This window comes from Poromitra crassiceps (assembly GCF_964638095.1).
Source record: "Poromitra crassiceps genome assembly, chromosome: 2".
NCBI classification, from domain to species: domain Eukaryota; kingdom Metazoa; phylum Chordata; class Actinopteri; order Beryciformes; family Melamphaidae; genus Poromitra; species Poromitra crassiceps.
The window spans coordinates 87,058,925-87,076,222 of record NC_139624.1 but is presented as its reverse complement, the minus strand read 5'-3'; the positions used below and the strand labels follow the sequence as shown (position 1 = coordinate 87,076,222).

At 45.6% G+C, this 17,298-nt stretch overlaps 1 protein-coding gene across 1 annotated transcript in view; it reads left to right on the top strand.

Moving 5' to 3' along the window:
• The window catches only part of plxdc2b (plexin domain containing 2b), a gene marked incomplete at its 5' end in the record, with an annotated part of 167,527 nt that overhangs the window by 148,212 nt on the left and 2,017 nt on the right, over positions 1–17,298 (top strand). Inside the window, one exon of the mRNA XM_083658283.1 lies at positions 8,010–8,048. Coding sequence (XP_083514409.1) covers positions 8,010–8,048 — 39 coding nt within the window. The remainder of the gene's footprint in view (positions 1–8,009; positions 8,049–17,298) is intronic.

The following is a 17,298-nucleotide window of genomic DNA, read 5'->3' as shown; positions in this document are numbered from 1 at the left end:
CGTTTTTTGAGGATTGTGGCTCATTTTACAAGAGCCGAGGATTATTTTCTGCTTGGAGTTTGTGAACATACAATATCTCAAAAGTACTAATAGAATGTGTACTTTCTCTGTCTAAAAGAGTTAGTTTGTAGAGTTAGTAGTTATGTAAGCATTAGCAGTTGAATACAGCATGGTTTTAGCGTCAGAAAAAATATTCAGAGATAAACGGCTTTTTGTGAAATTCGATAGAACTGTCACTTTAACCATTCATTTTTGGCATCAGTAAGACCTAAACAATAGTTTTGAACAGTAATTTCCTCCATAACAGCAGTAAACTTCCCTCTGCTCAACTCCTCCCTCCTGTGGGCGTTCTTTTTGGCTGCAGCGCCATGTCACAAGCACTTTCCTACCTTTGCAAATGCACTTTCTCATACTCTCGACCTCTCAAATAAATTTCTGAATAGAAATTAAATTACTCTAAATTATAGCGAAAAAGAAACAAAAAAGAATGGGTTGAAAATCCCATTCTAAAAGCCTTTTAGAATGGGATTTGTTTCCAATTTGGTGTCGGACTAGGGGGCAGTCCCCGCTTGTCACCAGTTTGCTTTGCTGCTGCTGTGCGGGTGTGAGCCTGTCTGTGCGGCCGCTCTTTGAGGAAGTCTGGTTAGACTCGCTCGCTTCTTGGAGTTTTGGTTGAGGGCTTTGATGAAGCTTTTGCGATTCTGGTCATATTTATGCTGCGTGTTTCAAAGTGTGTCCCACCCGCAATCCACTATGCAAATCTGCAATCCCGCACCGCCAGCAATCAGCGCGAAATGAAAGCGCCTTCGCCAATCCACCTTCATGAGAATGGCTTCAGTCACACTGCTTTTTGCTTGCCTTCCTCTAGTCAGGAAAGCACTGTCACCACTTAGTGGGTCGGTGGAATGGGTTGTACACGTTGTACACGTCCAATACCTATATAAGATATGTAAAAGGGTTAGATGCACAACCCCCCGTTAAAAAAAAAAAATCGATGCCAAAAACGTGTTTACACGTTGTTGGCAGTCAACAGCTGGATTCTGAAAACGTGTTTACACGTTGTTGGCAGTGAATGTGTTAACGAAAGATTCAAGATTCAAGATTCAAGATTTTTATTGTCACTCCATGGTACAAGTATCACGTGTGAAATTCTTGTGCTGTGGACTCCGTTTACAACATAGTACAAGTATAACAGGGCATATGAGTGCAAAAACAACAAGAGACACAACAAGCAATAAGGCAGTATAGTGATAAGACAAGTCAGAGACAGTGGCATATTCACTGCACATAGGTGCACATGTCGTGTGCATACTTTAGACGTGATTCAACATTTTAAATTCGGCGTATTTGACATACAGGTGCAAATAGCATATTCCTTATTAAACATACAATTAAACTCAGCGTTTTAAATTCGGCGTATTTGACATACAGGTGCAAATAGCATATTCCTTATTAAACATACAATTAAACATCAGGGTGTATTCACACCTATCTCGTTTGGAGCAGTTGTTCCGAAACAGAGAGCATTTTTCCCCTTGGTGCGGTTTGTTTGGGGGAGTGTGAACACAGCAATCGCACTTGGATGCGGGACAAAACAAGCGGACCGAGATCGCCAAGAAAGGGTGGTCTCGGTCCGCTTTTAAACGAACTCTGGTGCGGTTCGTTTGTGGTGAGAACGTGAGCCGACCTCGATCCGCCACAACAGCAGTAAACGGTGCGCATTTTTGGATAAACCAGCTGCCGTAGTCAGCTGCGCTGTGCATAGTAATGGCCTGAAGAACGAACATTTTTATCGTTTAAAAACAACATCTTTCAGATCCTGTTTTGGCGACTTGTGACTTGCATCGATAAACTTTGGGGGATTTTTGGATCATCACATCAGCAGTTTGAACTCAATCAACTTACCTCGGACCATGGGAAGCAACGTTAATGTGTTGAATCTCTACAGATTTTGCCTGTAAATTGTGTGCGGTGTGCTGCTGGCTCCCTCTCACCCTCCCTCTCTCTCGCTCTCTCTGGTCTCCATTCAAAATGAAAACAAATCGTGGTAATCAGAGCCAGCCTTCTTTGTGATAAGATTGTCTGGTTCAATCAGACAATCAGACTGATTGCATGTTTTCCTCGAAATGTCCGTTATTATTAAATAATTTATTAATATTTTATTCCTGACAGGACAGGTGTTCATATAGCCTATGTGTAGACTAATCCTCATCTCCGTGATAGTAGCCTAATAGCAGAATTTGCGAGGGTCTTTGATCTCCAAATTCCCGATAGCCTAAATAGGCTAAATAAATACATAGGCTTACATAGGCTACATAGCATAGCCTACATTAATAAATAAATAAAGAACTTTCTCCCTCTCTCTCTCCCGATCCCTCCCTCTTTCTTTCTTTCTTTCTTTCTTTCTTTCTTTCTCTCTCTCTCTCTCTCTCTCTCTCTCTCTCTCCTCGCACGGCGGACGCCCGACATAGCCTAAAATGTAGGTCTAACAAAACGCATTTTTATAATCATATAGGAAAATCTCTGGGAATTATTTTGTCCATCCAGAGAGGCTATTAGCCTATCAGCGTGTCTGCTGGCCAATCCAGGAAGTTTGACAATACTATTTGGACCGTTTCATTTGTGGCTGTGTGAACACAAACGAACCAAGGCACAAATGCAACAATTGTATCAATTAAGTACCTGAATCGGAACAAAGCAAACGACCCAGAGGTGTGAATACACCCTTAGACATACGTAATGGTAGCAGCTACAGTACGGTACAGTACGGCTACTACACTATTTGTGTATGTTAAGGAGTCTCGTGGCCTGCGGGAAGAAACTGTTCCTCAAGCGATTTGTGCGTGCTTTCGGAACCCTGTATCTTCTCCCTGAGGGTAGCAGGGAGAACAGGCTGTTGTGGGGATGGTTTGTGTCTTTGATGATCTTCAGGGACCTCCTGAGGCACCGCTGTTTATACAGTTCATGCAGATCTGGCAACTCACATCCTGTTACGTGCTGGGCCGCGCGTCTCACTCTCCGTAGCGCCCTGCGGTCCATGGTGGTACAGTTCCCGTACCAGGTGGTGAAGCCGCCAGTCAGCAGGCTTTCAATGGTGCCTCTGTAGAAGTCCCTGAGGATTTCTTTCCTTAGATCATCTTAGGCTAAGAAGCAATTGGGAAACGCGTTTGCTTCTTAAGGGGGCCTTAAGAAGGGTTAAAGAAGCTTCTTAGCGCTAAGAAGCTTTTGGGAAACCCAGCCAATCGATGGTGTATTTGAATGTCTAGGGTCCCTAGATTTTTGTGACGTCAAAATCGGGTCACAAGCCAAAAAAGGTTGGGAACCCCTGGTCTAAATACATTTTGTTTTTGGGAGCAGAAGAAACCTGTGTCGCAAGGCCTCCATCTCACTGAATTTCTGTTAATACAGTTTGGCTCTGCACCAAAGTAAGTGGATGTGCGTAAGTTCCTCGCTACTAAAATATGTTTGATCAAAGATAAATATATCTGCTGTAGTCAGGGATTATGATTTTGAGTATAAAACTATCATTGGCCAGGATCTGGCATAAAAAGACAATATTTGTCTTTGTTGCTGCTCTTCTCTCTGGCTGTGTGGAAACAGTGTTTGGCCCCTGCTCTCTCTCTAACAGGGTTTCCAGATCCAGGGGGTCGTGTTGCTCTGCTATCACAATGTACAGAGAGGCTATTGAGCACATGACTGGCCTCAGCCCAGTGGGAGGCTAACTCAAACCATACTTCAGCATAATCTCAAAGTTATCTGATGCAAATCCCTTCTGACACAAGCAGGCTGGCTTCTTTTGCTGATGATAGGAAAACGCCCAAGGTGTCCTCGAAAGTTCATTTGTCTCGGCCGGGGTGGGGGGCAGGAGTGAGAGTTACAAGTTGGCTGAATTGATTGTGCCAATTTTCAGCTAATTTCCCTGTTAATGGCTTTCGTTTTGCAATTCATTTAAATAAACAGCCGATTCATTTGAATGAGCTCAAGACACAGAATCAATGTCGCGCTGTGTAAGAATGATAGCAGGGAGCCATCAAATGATTAATCTGCTTGAGTCATTATTATTAAGTGAATGTCCTGTCAATGTGTGTAGCATTACATTATACACAGTCTGTGTAATCAACACTAAAAGCACACACATTGTATGTTGTATGTCTGGGCCCAATCTGTGGACGAAAGCAAATGCAGGACATGCACTGTGAAAAATAGCCATCTGAAGCCATTGAATCTAGTATTGGGTCTTAGAATCTTACCGTATTTACCGCAATAGTGGAGTGATTTGACTTATTCCACCTTGTTTCAAGATACTGACAGTTATTTCTAGAAAATTCCTGAAACAAGATTCTCCAAAATAAGAGACAGAATAGGAGATGAAATGACTTATGATGGATTTTTTTTTGCAGTGCAACTCTGCAGGATCTGCAGCATCATGCCACCCATCTCTCTCTCTCTCTCTCTCTCTCTCTCTCTCTCTCTCTCTTTCTCTCTCTCTCTCTCTCATTGATGCCATTCGTTTTGTCTTTATGAACCTATGAGTTAAGCTTCCAACTGTCAGGCCCGGGCCATTCCATTATGTCATTTTGCAGAAAAGGCATTTACTTTAATCTCTATCTCAATGCAGTAGCCGCCCTTTCCTCCATCATACCCCCATCAATCATGTTGAGGGGGTTGAGTGAATGTGGAGACTTCATAGCAGGCCGGTGTGCCAGATAGGCCGTGGAGTGTGAAAGCTGTCCAGCTGTGAGACAGAACGCACCCAGCAGCCCCATAGGTCACTGCGGGGTGTTTTGAGGGTGAGAACAGAGAAATAAAACGTGTGTTTGGTGTATGTGAGCATGTGTGACTGTGTCAGTATCAAGCGGGTCGAGAGGTCACCCTGTGGTATTTGTTGTGTAGCCGACACAGAGAAGTCCAGCGACTGTCTGGCACGCACAGCGGATCAGTTTCCCCCGTTCTCGCCTGTCTCTTCAGCTGCACGGGGTCAGAGGTCATGTTCAGATGGACTCTTTGGGGGTGCAGGCAGGGCAGCTCGCACAGCTGGAGGATAGAGTGAGGGAAGGGAAAGACAGAGAGAGAGAGAGGAGAAATGTGTCTGTGTGTGGGGGGTTTCAGTGGTGTGAGAAAATCTACCATGGAGATTTTCTCGGCCTGTCTCTCCTCCCTCTCTCTGCTGGCATTAGAATGAACTTGGTTTGCCACCTCCGAGGAGCTGCAGCCCTGATAGTGATTTGCCCAAGCGCTAATTCTCTCCTGTGTACTATCCGCGAGTTCAAATCCATGTTCTCCGCTGTGCAATGAAATTGCCTAAAATGCTTTGCTTTCTTGTTCCCTCTAGCCTTGTGTGATCAGAGCAGTAATGATCATATTCATGGCCCTCACGCACCGTGTTGTGGGATCCACTTGGACTCTGAATTCAAATTTCTGCTCTTGTATACTGTATACGAGAGCAGAAATTTGAACGTTAAACGAGATAAGGTACTAGCTTAGCTCGTTTAACTAATTTTAGAAACCAAAATGTGATTTGCATTTGCTGTTTGAAAATTTAAATGGAACGTCAGTTTGAATTCGATTTTTCATTTATATATTTCTGGTGGTGTGTCTGTCTGTCTATCTATCTATCTATCTATCTATCTATCTATCTATCTATCTATCTATCTATCTATCTATCTATCTATCTATCTATCTGTCTATCTATTTATAAGATTGAGTATGTGGGCTCTGTCCACTGTTTGTTTCAAGTTCTGTGTTCGGCCACAGCTATGCCGTTTTACGTGCGATCGGGCTGAATCTTTCAGGGGGTGTAAAGAGCACCCATGCGGGGGACCTGACAGAGCCAGATTTTTTAATTAGGGCAGATTAATTGCCATAATTGCCCTAAGGCTGATTGCCCTAAGGCTGAGAGGCTATAGTTCAGTGATGATGTCATCAGTCTGAGGCTATATAATTGATGGGAGTATAAGTAGATAGAGGAACCAGACAGAGACGATAGCTTCTGCCCCTGGGCTGTGCGGGTGACCTGATGGAGCCGGAATTTTTAATTAGGTGATTGCCCTAATTGTCATCAGTGATGTCATCTGTGATGATGTCATGTCATCAGTGATGTCATAGAGCAGGCGAGGCCGCGACGCACAGTGGTCATCAGTGATGTCATAAGAGCAAGTGAGCCCACACAGCGGGCGAGCTGCAGGGTGGGCAAGGGAGCAAGTGAGCCCGCACAGCGGTCGAGCTGCAAGGCCAGCTCGGCGAGTTGCAGGGAGGGCGAGGCGCGAGATGCCGTGTGTCTAATTTGCATAATGTGAATCCTATGGTGTGTAAATGGCTCTCGGAGAAGTGGGTCATGCTACATTTCCATATTTCATAGATATGGTTGACCCCAGACTGCTGGTTGTGTTGAATGTGTTGAATTATCCATGTTGAGCCATTATATTCAAAGCATTTTTAATCATATCTTAAGTGTAATAAATTTAAATTTGAAAGGAAGATGATCCGCTAATGAAAGAAGCTTGCCATGAAAACACTGAATATCTTATTGGCATTTGGGACCACTTGGGGAGTTGTTTATTTTGGCAAGGGCTTAACACATTGAGTGCCAGCGACGCCATATGGCGTCAAGAGAAATTTACCGTACGCTGCCAGCGACGCCAAATGGCGTCAATAACTCCAAATTCATATTTTGACGGGGGAATGTCGATCTAAGCCTCTTACATCGCCTCTTACAATATGGGAGCTATTGAATGTGTCTAACCTATTTTACAGAACCCTTAGGTGGCGACAGTGCCCTCCCGATTAGACAAAGGCCAGGAGAAAAGATAGAAGAAGTGATCAGGAAACGGAAATCGCAATGATATGCATGAAGCGTGCATACCGTTAGCTGTGCCTGTGAACAGCAGTCATCTGCTGCCATAATTGAGCCCCTACCGTGTCCGCTGCGATAGTCCATCCATATGATTTAGTTGCCGACACGGCGACACCAGGGTCTTTCTGAAAAATTACATTATTCTCAGCTGGGAGCTGGCGACACGCTGTAAAAAAGCAGGGGGATGCAGGCAGCGGACTTTTTCAGTGCAGATCAAACAGAGCAAACGCAGCAGAGACACTCCTCCCACCACGAAGGAGGGGGAGGAGGGGGGTGGGGGCACGCAGGCCACTACAGCATACAACCATTCACAGTACACTGACACACCCAGGCAGCAGGCTCGATGCATAATGAGCAAACAAGCTAGAATAGGCTATCTGATGCCCACCAGCAGTAAATCAAGACCAGCAAGAAGGTGTAGGGTCTGCGCACGCAGGTTCTTTTCAAGAAAATAAAACAATGCAGGAAATTTTGTGTTTGAATATTGTTATGTTACACAAAAAATGAAAGCTTAGAATGTGTAGTTTCATCCAGAAAAAAAAAAAAGTTGATATCTTCTTTCTTTGTGGAAATATGGACTTCAACATCCAGCATGACCCCATGAAAGTGAGCATTTTGATGTTAGACCAAGCTGTATACTAATATTTGTAGAAAATAAACAACACATTCTTTTGACATACTTTTTCCCGCAGGTAAACTAGACATTCTAAGCTTTCATTTCAGCTATAGCATTTTGTTCAACTCAAAGCAGAATTCATTCTGTCGCCTTTCTAACATAAAGATGTGATTATCTCAGAAACTAATTTCAGCATGCTCTTTTCGGTCGAAAACACTCTTTTTCAGAGGGGTGTATTTCCAAAATGGAACGGTTTATAAACACAGTGTTTTTTTAAATGAAACAGAAGGGTTCAAAGTTTCATTGAGGCTATTGGTTGTCCATATAAGAGGAACACAAAAAATGATATGGCTATATTAAAATGCATTGCGGCCTATGTGGCACAGTACAGCAACCTTTTGCCCAAGGGCGTGGCACTCAAAGTGTTAAAAAGAAAAAGGGAAAAAAGAAAAGAAATACATGTATTTAAAGAGAACTATCGTACTATTGTATTTGACAATCTCACCCACACACGTTTCTCTCTGTCTTTTTCTTTCATAGATGACACCAAGATTGCTCTGCATCTCAAAGACAACGGAGGTAGGCTTCTCTCTCGCACTGCTGTGTAGTCCGACAGCCATTGCTACGGCTGCCGCTGAACCAAGCTTTTGCTCTCTGTCATTGTTTTCATCTTTGTTTGTGTTTCTGTGTCGGTCTCCTTTGGAGTTTTTACCGCGGCGCTGACATATTGGTCCCTCCTACAGATCGCTTTTTGATCTCTTGGGAGGACAGACTTTCATACGACTCCAGCAGTTGATACACTTCATACAGCGGCTGATTGAAGTGGCTAACTGTACTTCCCCCGATTGTAGTGATCAATCCAAGTGTCTGGATGGGGGGAGGGAAGCAGCGGGGGGGAAGGCTGCTACCCAGGCACTCATGTTTTAAATCATCTCACATCATCATGGAGGTAGTGCTTCCTAGCTTTATTTGTGTAGCATCACAGCATGTTGTATGCCAATGCACTGTCCATTTGAAAATGAGTTTTTCTGTAGATTTCATGTGAGTCAATTGCCATTAATCATGCAGCTTTATAATCATATCAGAGACTATAATTCACTTATGGCTCATTTCCACCGCAGGTAGTAGCGCGATCCCGCTCCGCTCGACTCGATAAATTGTCTCATCCCACCGGTTTAAACTGTCCCAGCCCGGGTTGTATTGGGGTCGAGTCGTGCTACTTTTCGTACCTGCTTCGTCGAGGTTCTATTCTGTGAACCCGGGTTCATACGGTGACGTGAAAACATTGTAGATGACTGATTGGCCAGGCAGAATCGTGTTTACTCTATCTACTGACTGTCAATGCGCTGCATACCAGTTTAGTGGGCTTACATTCTCTTCTGTTATGTTATTTCCATCAGTCTTTGTGTTGCTGCCTTCGCCTCTGGTGAAATAAAGTCGTGGCGGTGGTTTCAATTGTTTTCAGAGTGAAAAAAGTCCGCTGCTCAGCAAGCTCCTGTAGTTAGTTGAGCTGCAGCGCTCCGCTAGGCCGCAGCGGGTGTTTGGTGAAGCCGCGGTCTTGCCTGAGAGGCCGCGGGGTACAGGGCAGGCATCACTCTGTTGCGCCTCTTCCGTCCGCGCGCAGCGCAGCGCATGCCTGAGTTTGACTAACTACAAAGTGATATCCATTCTCCTGGCCGATTGTCATATTCGCCCATGTACACTGTAGGTCATTTAGAGGCACCAGTATTTCATAAACAGTTTAAAAGTTCTGTGGATGGATTGAATTGTAACGTTATGGTATAGCCTACTTCGGCTATAAGCGAAGGACAGATATGCGGGGGCGGGGGTGGGTGGGGGCAGATGATCCGCGGTGGAAGCAAAACGTCCATCGAGCCGAAACGATTAGAGCCGAGTGGGGACGAGCTGTGCAGGGCTGTTAAATGTGGTGGAATTGAGCCATTATATGTGGGAGCATATATTCTCCCACGTCTATATTTGCGTAAAAGTGCCATGGGTATCAAAAATTATTCCTGCAATAATTTTTTATACATTAGTATAATTACTATAAACAAACAAGACCAAGGTCGAGAAGATTGGCTGCCTCTACCAGCCTCGATGCTGGATTTGACGTAGTGTGCCACCAGGTTGGGAAATGTGCTCTTAATTTAAAACAAAGTAAGACTCCCTATCTCAGCTTGAGATACAGCCTACCAATCTCAACTATGGTCTAAATTGTTTAAAGTAATTATACCAAGATACACAATTAATTTGATGTGTAAAAATGCTACATGTAACGTTAGCACCTTTAAAAACAGGCGAAACACAAAGTGTTTTAGTTGTTCATATCTGCAAGACATTCAAACTGAGGAAATTAATTCCAACTCGCATCAATTTTCAGAGATAGCTCTCAAATATTTAATTTCCTCTTTGAGAGGAATTGGAAATCCGCCGCTCCTATCATCCATTCCTTTCATTACACTCGCGCTGTATGGCCCTATCTTCAGCACTCTCTAGCTGCTGTTGTATGGCCCTATCTTCAGCACTCTCTAGCTGCTGTTGTATGGCCCTATCTTCAGCACTCTCTAGCTGCTGTTGTATGGCCCTATCTTCAGCACTCTCTGGCTGCTGTTGTATGGCCCTATCTTCAGCACTCTCTAGCTGCTGTTGTATGGCCCTATCTTCAGCACTCTCTAGCTGCTGTTGTATGGCCCTATCTTCAGCACTCTCTAGCTGCTGTTGTATGGCCCTATCTTCAGCACTCTCTGGCTGCTGTTGCCGCCTGGCACATTGACACATACTTTTTTTTTGTTTTCATGAATCAGTCCATCATGAATCAGTCCATCATGAATCAGTCCATCATGAATCAGTCCATTATAGTTGGCATCATTTTACTCAAGATGACAGCTATTGGCAGGGAAGGCATCAGAATTATCATCCTGAGAGCAATAAAGCATCGCTACCATCCTTGTCATTGCTAAATATGCAAATCAAAGACAGCATGTTGTCTTTGACATATAACACATCCTACATTGCTTGACAGAGGTGTTCACAAGGTTTTCCAATAAGTCTATTTGATTGGCTTCACTTTTTTTTTTTTTTTTTTTTTTTGTACTTTATTGCAAGATTTCAGTTTTTTTTTTTTACATAGATTTACATTAACTGTTTATACTTATACGTAACATTCTTACAATATTTTATGTATTTTTTATGTGAGAAATGAAAAAAGACTAATATACAACATCCATGGTAATTGTATTGAAAAAACCCCAGCAACAATACTTTAAATAAAAGAGAGAGAAAAAAAATACTTGCATGCATACTCACATACACACAGTCACACACACACGCTTCCACACACATAAAGAAAAGAAAGAAAAGAAAACACACACACACACACACACACACACACACACACACACACACACATACGTACATACATACATACACACACGCCTCTTAACTCTTCATTAATTCCTCTGCACAGAAAAACTTCATTTTCAGGTGTGTTCCGTATAGCTAATCCATTTATTCCATCGTTTCAAGTATTCTACCTCTAGATTTTGGATTCTGTAAGTTATTTTTCCCATTTCTAGAATGTTGTTTATATTTGACTTCCATTTATTAAAGACGGGTGGAGTAGGTTTTAACCAATTCCTTGTTATCTGCTTCATGGCTGCGATTCTAAGTATTCTATAAAGATATCTATCTATTTCTAATGTGAGTTCAGGTGGTGGTATTCCTAAAATGATATGTTTTGGTTCAAATGCCTTTTTAGTTTGGAAAATGTTTGTAAAACAGGTTATAATTAATTGCCAGAAAGTTTTCAGTGATGGACAAAAAAAGAAAAACATGTGAATGGTTTGCACTCTTTTCACCACAGTTTCTCCAGCAATCTGGTTTAATAGATGCTGTAAACTTGGACTGTATTATTGGTGTGATAAAGAACCTTGTATATATTTTCCACAAATATTCCCTCCAAAACTTAGAGTTAGTTGTTTTATGTATTGTTTTGTATATGTTTTTCCATTTGCCAAGACGCTTTAATATATATAAGGGGACCAGACAAGGGGACCCTCTGTCTGCACTTATCTTCGCTCTTTGTATGGAACCGCTTGCTGAAGCAATCAGACAGCAAGATAAAATAAAGGGACTAACTATAGGTCAGGAAAATCATAAATTAGCCCTATATGCTGATGATGTTATCCTATATCTTACCTCTCCTGAATCCTCACTTCCAGAACTTATAAAAACTATAAAAGAATACAGTGACTATTCAGGATATAAAATTAATGAAAGTAAATGTGAGTCCATATGTATAGGCAAACAATTGACAGAGGAGTGTTAAGGAAATCTCAGGTTTAAATGGAAACAAAGTACAATAAAATATTTAGGAATAAGAATTCATAGTGATTTAAGCCAAATTTATGAACTCAATTATCAGAACCTAGAGGAAAAAATTAAACAAGACCTGAATAGATGGAAAACAATACCCGACTCAATTTTTAGTAGAGTAGATACTGTAAAAATGATGGTTCTTCCACGTGTCCTCTTCCTCTTTCAAGCCCTACTGATTTCAATACCTCCACAAAGTTTTAAAAGATGGAATGGAATGATAACTAATTTCATCTGGAATAACAAAAGGAAAAGAGTTCAATTTAAAACACTGATTAAATCCAAACAATATGGCGGATTAGCACTGCCAGATCTACAGAAATATTTTCATGCAACACAAATCAGTACTATAATGAAGTGGACTAACGACAACACAAGAGCTATTGTGGTTTATGATAGAAAAAGAGCTGGCACCATTTTCAATAAAGACATTACCTTTTATAGATAAAAGACATGGCACAATTAAAAGGACAAAATAGATGCACTAATAATACATTAAATAACTGGAAACAACTACTTTATCTCAGAGAAATGGCTTGGGACCCTCAATTTAAACCAAATAAAATGGACAATGTATTAAAACTCTGGTCATCAAAAGGTTTACAAATATTCTTGCAAATGTTAATTAAAAATGATATAATTTCCTTTGAAGCAATATCAAATAAATTTGTTTTAGCCCAGTCAAACTTTTATAAATATCTACAACTTAGGAGCTATATCAATAATTTCCAAAAGAGAGAAGGTAACCAAGAACAGCATCCTTTAACAAGGTTTATGATAAAGAACTATAATGTAGACACTAAGAATATCCTCTCCAAAATATATCAAATGCTAGAAGAAAATAATAAAATACAAGAAGACACAATAAGGACTAAATGGAATGCAGAACTAGGCTTATGTTTAAAAGAAGAAGAATGGATTGGCTTCACCTTGATGGTACAATGATTTAAACACGTGTCTACTTAGTACTTTGTGCCAATCCACCTCCCAATGATCCAGGATGGCATATCAATCACTTCCACCAGGGTGTCCTCTGACCTTGTGAGCCTCTGACTATGGTAGGAAATGCTAAAGCAATTACCTGCAGCAGAGTGCTGAGACAAGTTTCTACTCCACAGCACCATTCTGCATCACACATTTAAGAGGATGGAGAATCATGTCTGTTCAGAACCTTGTCGTCCAGATTAAAGCATGTTCTTAGCACCCTAAGACCTAAGACTCATTAGCCAGCTGAGAGGATGGTTGTGCTCCAAAGGGACTAACTAACTAAAGGGTTGGAGTTTCCATTGGTCTCATTTATCCTCTCTCAAAATGCATTTCATTGCTGTCTAAGGATTCTGCTGTCCATTAGTGTTTGCTCCTCAGGTTTTAGTGATCATGATGAGGACAAAGTGGCCAGTCAATGCGAGGCAACATGGAATTTCTCTGTGTCCCAATTTGACTTTATTGGACCATGAAGATAAATAAACCAAAATATTTCTGTAATTATGAACTCATGTTGAGAAGATGTTTTGCTGACTTAAAACATATGGTGGTAGGCTCTTGGTTATCCTCTTTCAACAGCCCACTGTGATTTAATACGAATGATATGTGGAGGCCCTTGTCTCTGCTGCCCAAATGAATGCACCACTCAGCAGCCCCTCGCTAACTCTCCCCCCAGATCCCCTCCCCCTGCCTGCAATTCTCCCCTCGGTAACTCTCCCCCCAGATCCCCTCACCCCTGCCTGCACTCCCCCCTCGCTAACTCTCCCCCCAGATCCGCTCCCCCCTGCCTGCACTCCCCCCTCACTAACTCTCCCCACAGATCCACTCCCCCTGGCATGCACTCCCCCCTTGCTAACTCTCCCCCCAGATCCACTCCCCCTGCCTGCACTCCTCCCTCGCTAACTCTCCCCCCAGATCCACTCCCCCCTGCATGCACTCCCCCCTCGCTAACTCTCCCCCCAGATCCACTCCCCCCTCGCTAACTCTCCCCCCAGATCCACTCCCCCCTGCCTGCATTCCCCCCTCGCTAACTCTCCCCACAGATCCACTCCCCCCTGCCTGCATTCCCCCCTCGCTAACTCTCCCCCCAGATCCCCTCCCCCCTGCCTGCACTCCCCCCTCGCTAACTCTCCCCACAGATCCCCTCCCCTGCCTGCACTCCCCCCTCTGCCCTCGCTAACTCTCCCCCAGATCAACTCCCCCCTGTCTGCACTCCCCCCTTGCTAACTCTCCCCCCAGATCCACTCCCCCTGCCTGCACTCCTCCCTCGCTAACCCTCCCCCCAGATCCACTCCCCCCTGCATGCACTCCCCCCTCGCTAACTCTCCCCCCACATCCACTCCTCCCTGCCTGCATTCCCCCCACGCTAACTCTCCCCCCAGATCCTCTCTCACTGCCTGCACTCCCCCCTCGCTAACTCTCCCCCCAGATCCTCTCTCACTGCATGCACTCCCCCCTCGCTAACTCTCCCCCCAAATCCAGTCCCCCCTGCCTGCATTCCCCCCTCGCTAACTCTCCCCCTAGATCCACTCCCCCATGCCTGCATTCCCCCCTCGCTAACTCGCCCCCCAGATCCTCTCTCACTGCCTGCACTCCCCCCTCGCTAACTCTCCCCCAGATCCCCTCCCCCTGCCTGCACTCCCCCCTCGCTAACTCTCCCCCCAGATCCCCTCCCCCTGCCTGCACTCCCCCCTCGCTAACTCTCCCCCCAGATCCACTCCCCCTGCCTGCACTCCTCCCTCGCTAACTCTCCCCCCAGATCCACTCCCCCCTGCATGCACTCCCCCCTCGCTAACTCTCCCCACAGATCCACTCCCCCCTGCCTGCACTCCCCCCTTGCTAACTCTCCCCCCAGATCCACTCCCCCTGCCTGCACTCCTCCCTCGCTAACTCTCCCTCCAGATCCACTCCCCCCTGCATGCATTCCCCCCTCGCTAACTCTCCCCACAGATCCACTGCCCCCTGCCTGCATTCCCCCCTCGCTAACTCTCCCCCCAGATCCCCTCCCCCCTGCCTGCACTCCCCCCTCGCTAACTCTCCCCACAGATCCCCTCACCCTGCCTGCACTCCCCCCTCGGCCCTCGCTAACTCTCCCCCAGATCCACTCCCCCCTGCATGCACTCCCCCCTCACTAACTCTCCCCCCACATCCACTCCTCACTGCCTGCATTCCCCCCTCGCTAACTCCCCCAGATCCTCTCTCACTGCCTGCACTCCCCCCTCGCTAACTCTCCCCCCAGATCCTCTCTCACTGCATGCACTCCCCCCTCGCTAACTCTCCCCCCAAATCCAGTCCCCCCTGCCTGCATTCCCCCCTCGCTAACTCTCCCCCTAGATCCACTCCCCCATGCCTGCATTCCCCCCTCGCTAACTCTCCCCCCAGATCCTCTCTCACTGCCTGCACTCCCCCCTCGCTAACTCTCCCCCTAGATCCACTCCCCCATGCCTGCATTCCCCCCTCGCTAACTCTCCCCCCAGATCCTCTCTCACTGCCTGCACTCCCCCCTCGCTAACTCTCCCCCAGATCCCCTCCCCCTGCCTGCACTCCCCCCTCGCTAACTCTCCCCCCAGATCCCCTCCCCCTGCCTGCACTCCCCCCTCGCTAACTCTCCCCCCAGATCCACTCCCCCTGCCTGCACTCCTCCCTCGCTAACTCTCCCCCCAGATCCACTCCCCCCTGCATGCACTCCCCCCTCGCTAACTCTCCCCACAGATCCACTCCCCCCTGCCTGCACTCCCCCCTTGCTAACTCTCCCCCCAGATCCACTCCCCCTGCCTGCACTCCTCCCTCGCTAACTCTCCCTCCAGATCCACTCCCCCCTGCATGCATTCCCCCCTCGCTAACTCTCCCCACAGATCCACTGCCCCCTGCCTGCATTCCCCCCTCGCTAACTCTCCCCCCAGATCCCCTCCCCCCTGCCTGCACTCCCCCCTCGCTAACTCTCCCCACAGATCCCCTCACCCTGCCTGCACTCCCCCCTCGGCCCTCGCTAACTCTCCCCCAGATCCACTCCCCCCTGCATGCACTCCCCCCTCACTAACTCTCCCCCCACATCCACTCCTCACTGCCTGCATTCCCCCCTCGCTAACTCCCCCAGATCCTCTCTCACTGCCTGCACTCCCCCCTCGCTAACTCTCCCCCCAGATCCTCTCTCACTGCATGCACTCCCCCCTCGCTAACTCTCCCCCCAAATCCAGTCCCCCCTGCCTGCATTCCCCCCTCGCTAACTCTCCCCCTAGATCCACTCCCCCATGCCTGCATTCCCCCCTCGCTAACTCTCCCCCCAGATCCTCTCTCACTGCCTGCACTCCCCCCTCGCTAACTCTCCCCCCAGATCCACTCCCCCTGCCTGCAGAGGAGACCAGATGAAACAGTAAATCAGCCAGGGATCTGGGCAGAAGTGTCTCTGCTAGCCTCCGGCTTGTTATTTAGTTGTATGTTGCCTGCTAGGCTGTAGATTTCTCAGTGTGTCTTCATCTCAGCTCAGTCGCATGGCGCTCCCTGCTAACCTACTAACACCTCAGACTAACAGCCTGTCGCTTCCTATGGGCTCAGCCGGCCGAGAGATGGCCATTGGACTCTTATCTCTCACGGATACAAACAGAAAAATTGCCTTTCAAACAAAGAGAGAATAAAACATTCGCATTAGCAGCTTTCTTTGTTGATATTAGAATCAGTGGGATTGCGAGAATGTCAGGATGTCAATTCCACTGTCCAGTTGTTTTTCTCTGATAGGGTTCCTGAATGAGCAGTGCTCTTGTCCCTTATAAAAGCCTTGAACAATCAAACAGCCACATTTCCGAATGACTTATTTATACTCCGAGCGCTTTCATGGAAAAGCTCTATTCAAAAACATTTAATCTGGATTATGGAAGATGCATTGGCAATCAATTCAGAATACAAATCCAAAAAAACAACAATGGCATACTATATTTCTAGTGTGATTAACACTTTGCACGGACAATTATATTGATTCTGTTTTCAAATGTCCAGTTTGTGAGCACACATAATGGCTACACTGAAGTACAGAGCACACATCATCTCTAATGATTGGCCACACACAGCAGACAGGTTTGATTACCACTGTGTGCTGGAAATCAATAAGGCAAGAGGCCTGGGGAGAGGCTGCTTGGCTGACAAGCTCCATGGTGGCTATAGCTGCTAATTAAAGCCAGGGAGAGGTTGCTGGAGGAGCATAGAAGAAGAGATCTGCAGCCCAGTGCATAGATCAGGGCTGAATCTGCTATACATCTGTGGGAGATAGCTCCAAGACCAAAATCTACAGTATTTGTTTTATAATCACTTCATTAGCTTTCTCCTGCTATGATCAATGTTTCTCTGGTGGGACCCGACTCGGCAGCACTGGAAATCACATTGTGAGAATACTTTGTATTTTCTCCTTTACATATTTGTTGTGAGTTCTTATACTAGGTTTTGTGTTGGAGAATTGTGTCTTCATAGATGATTGTCG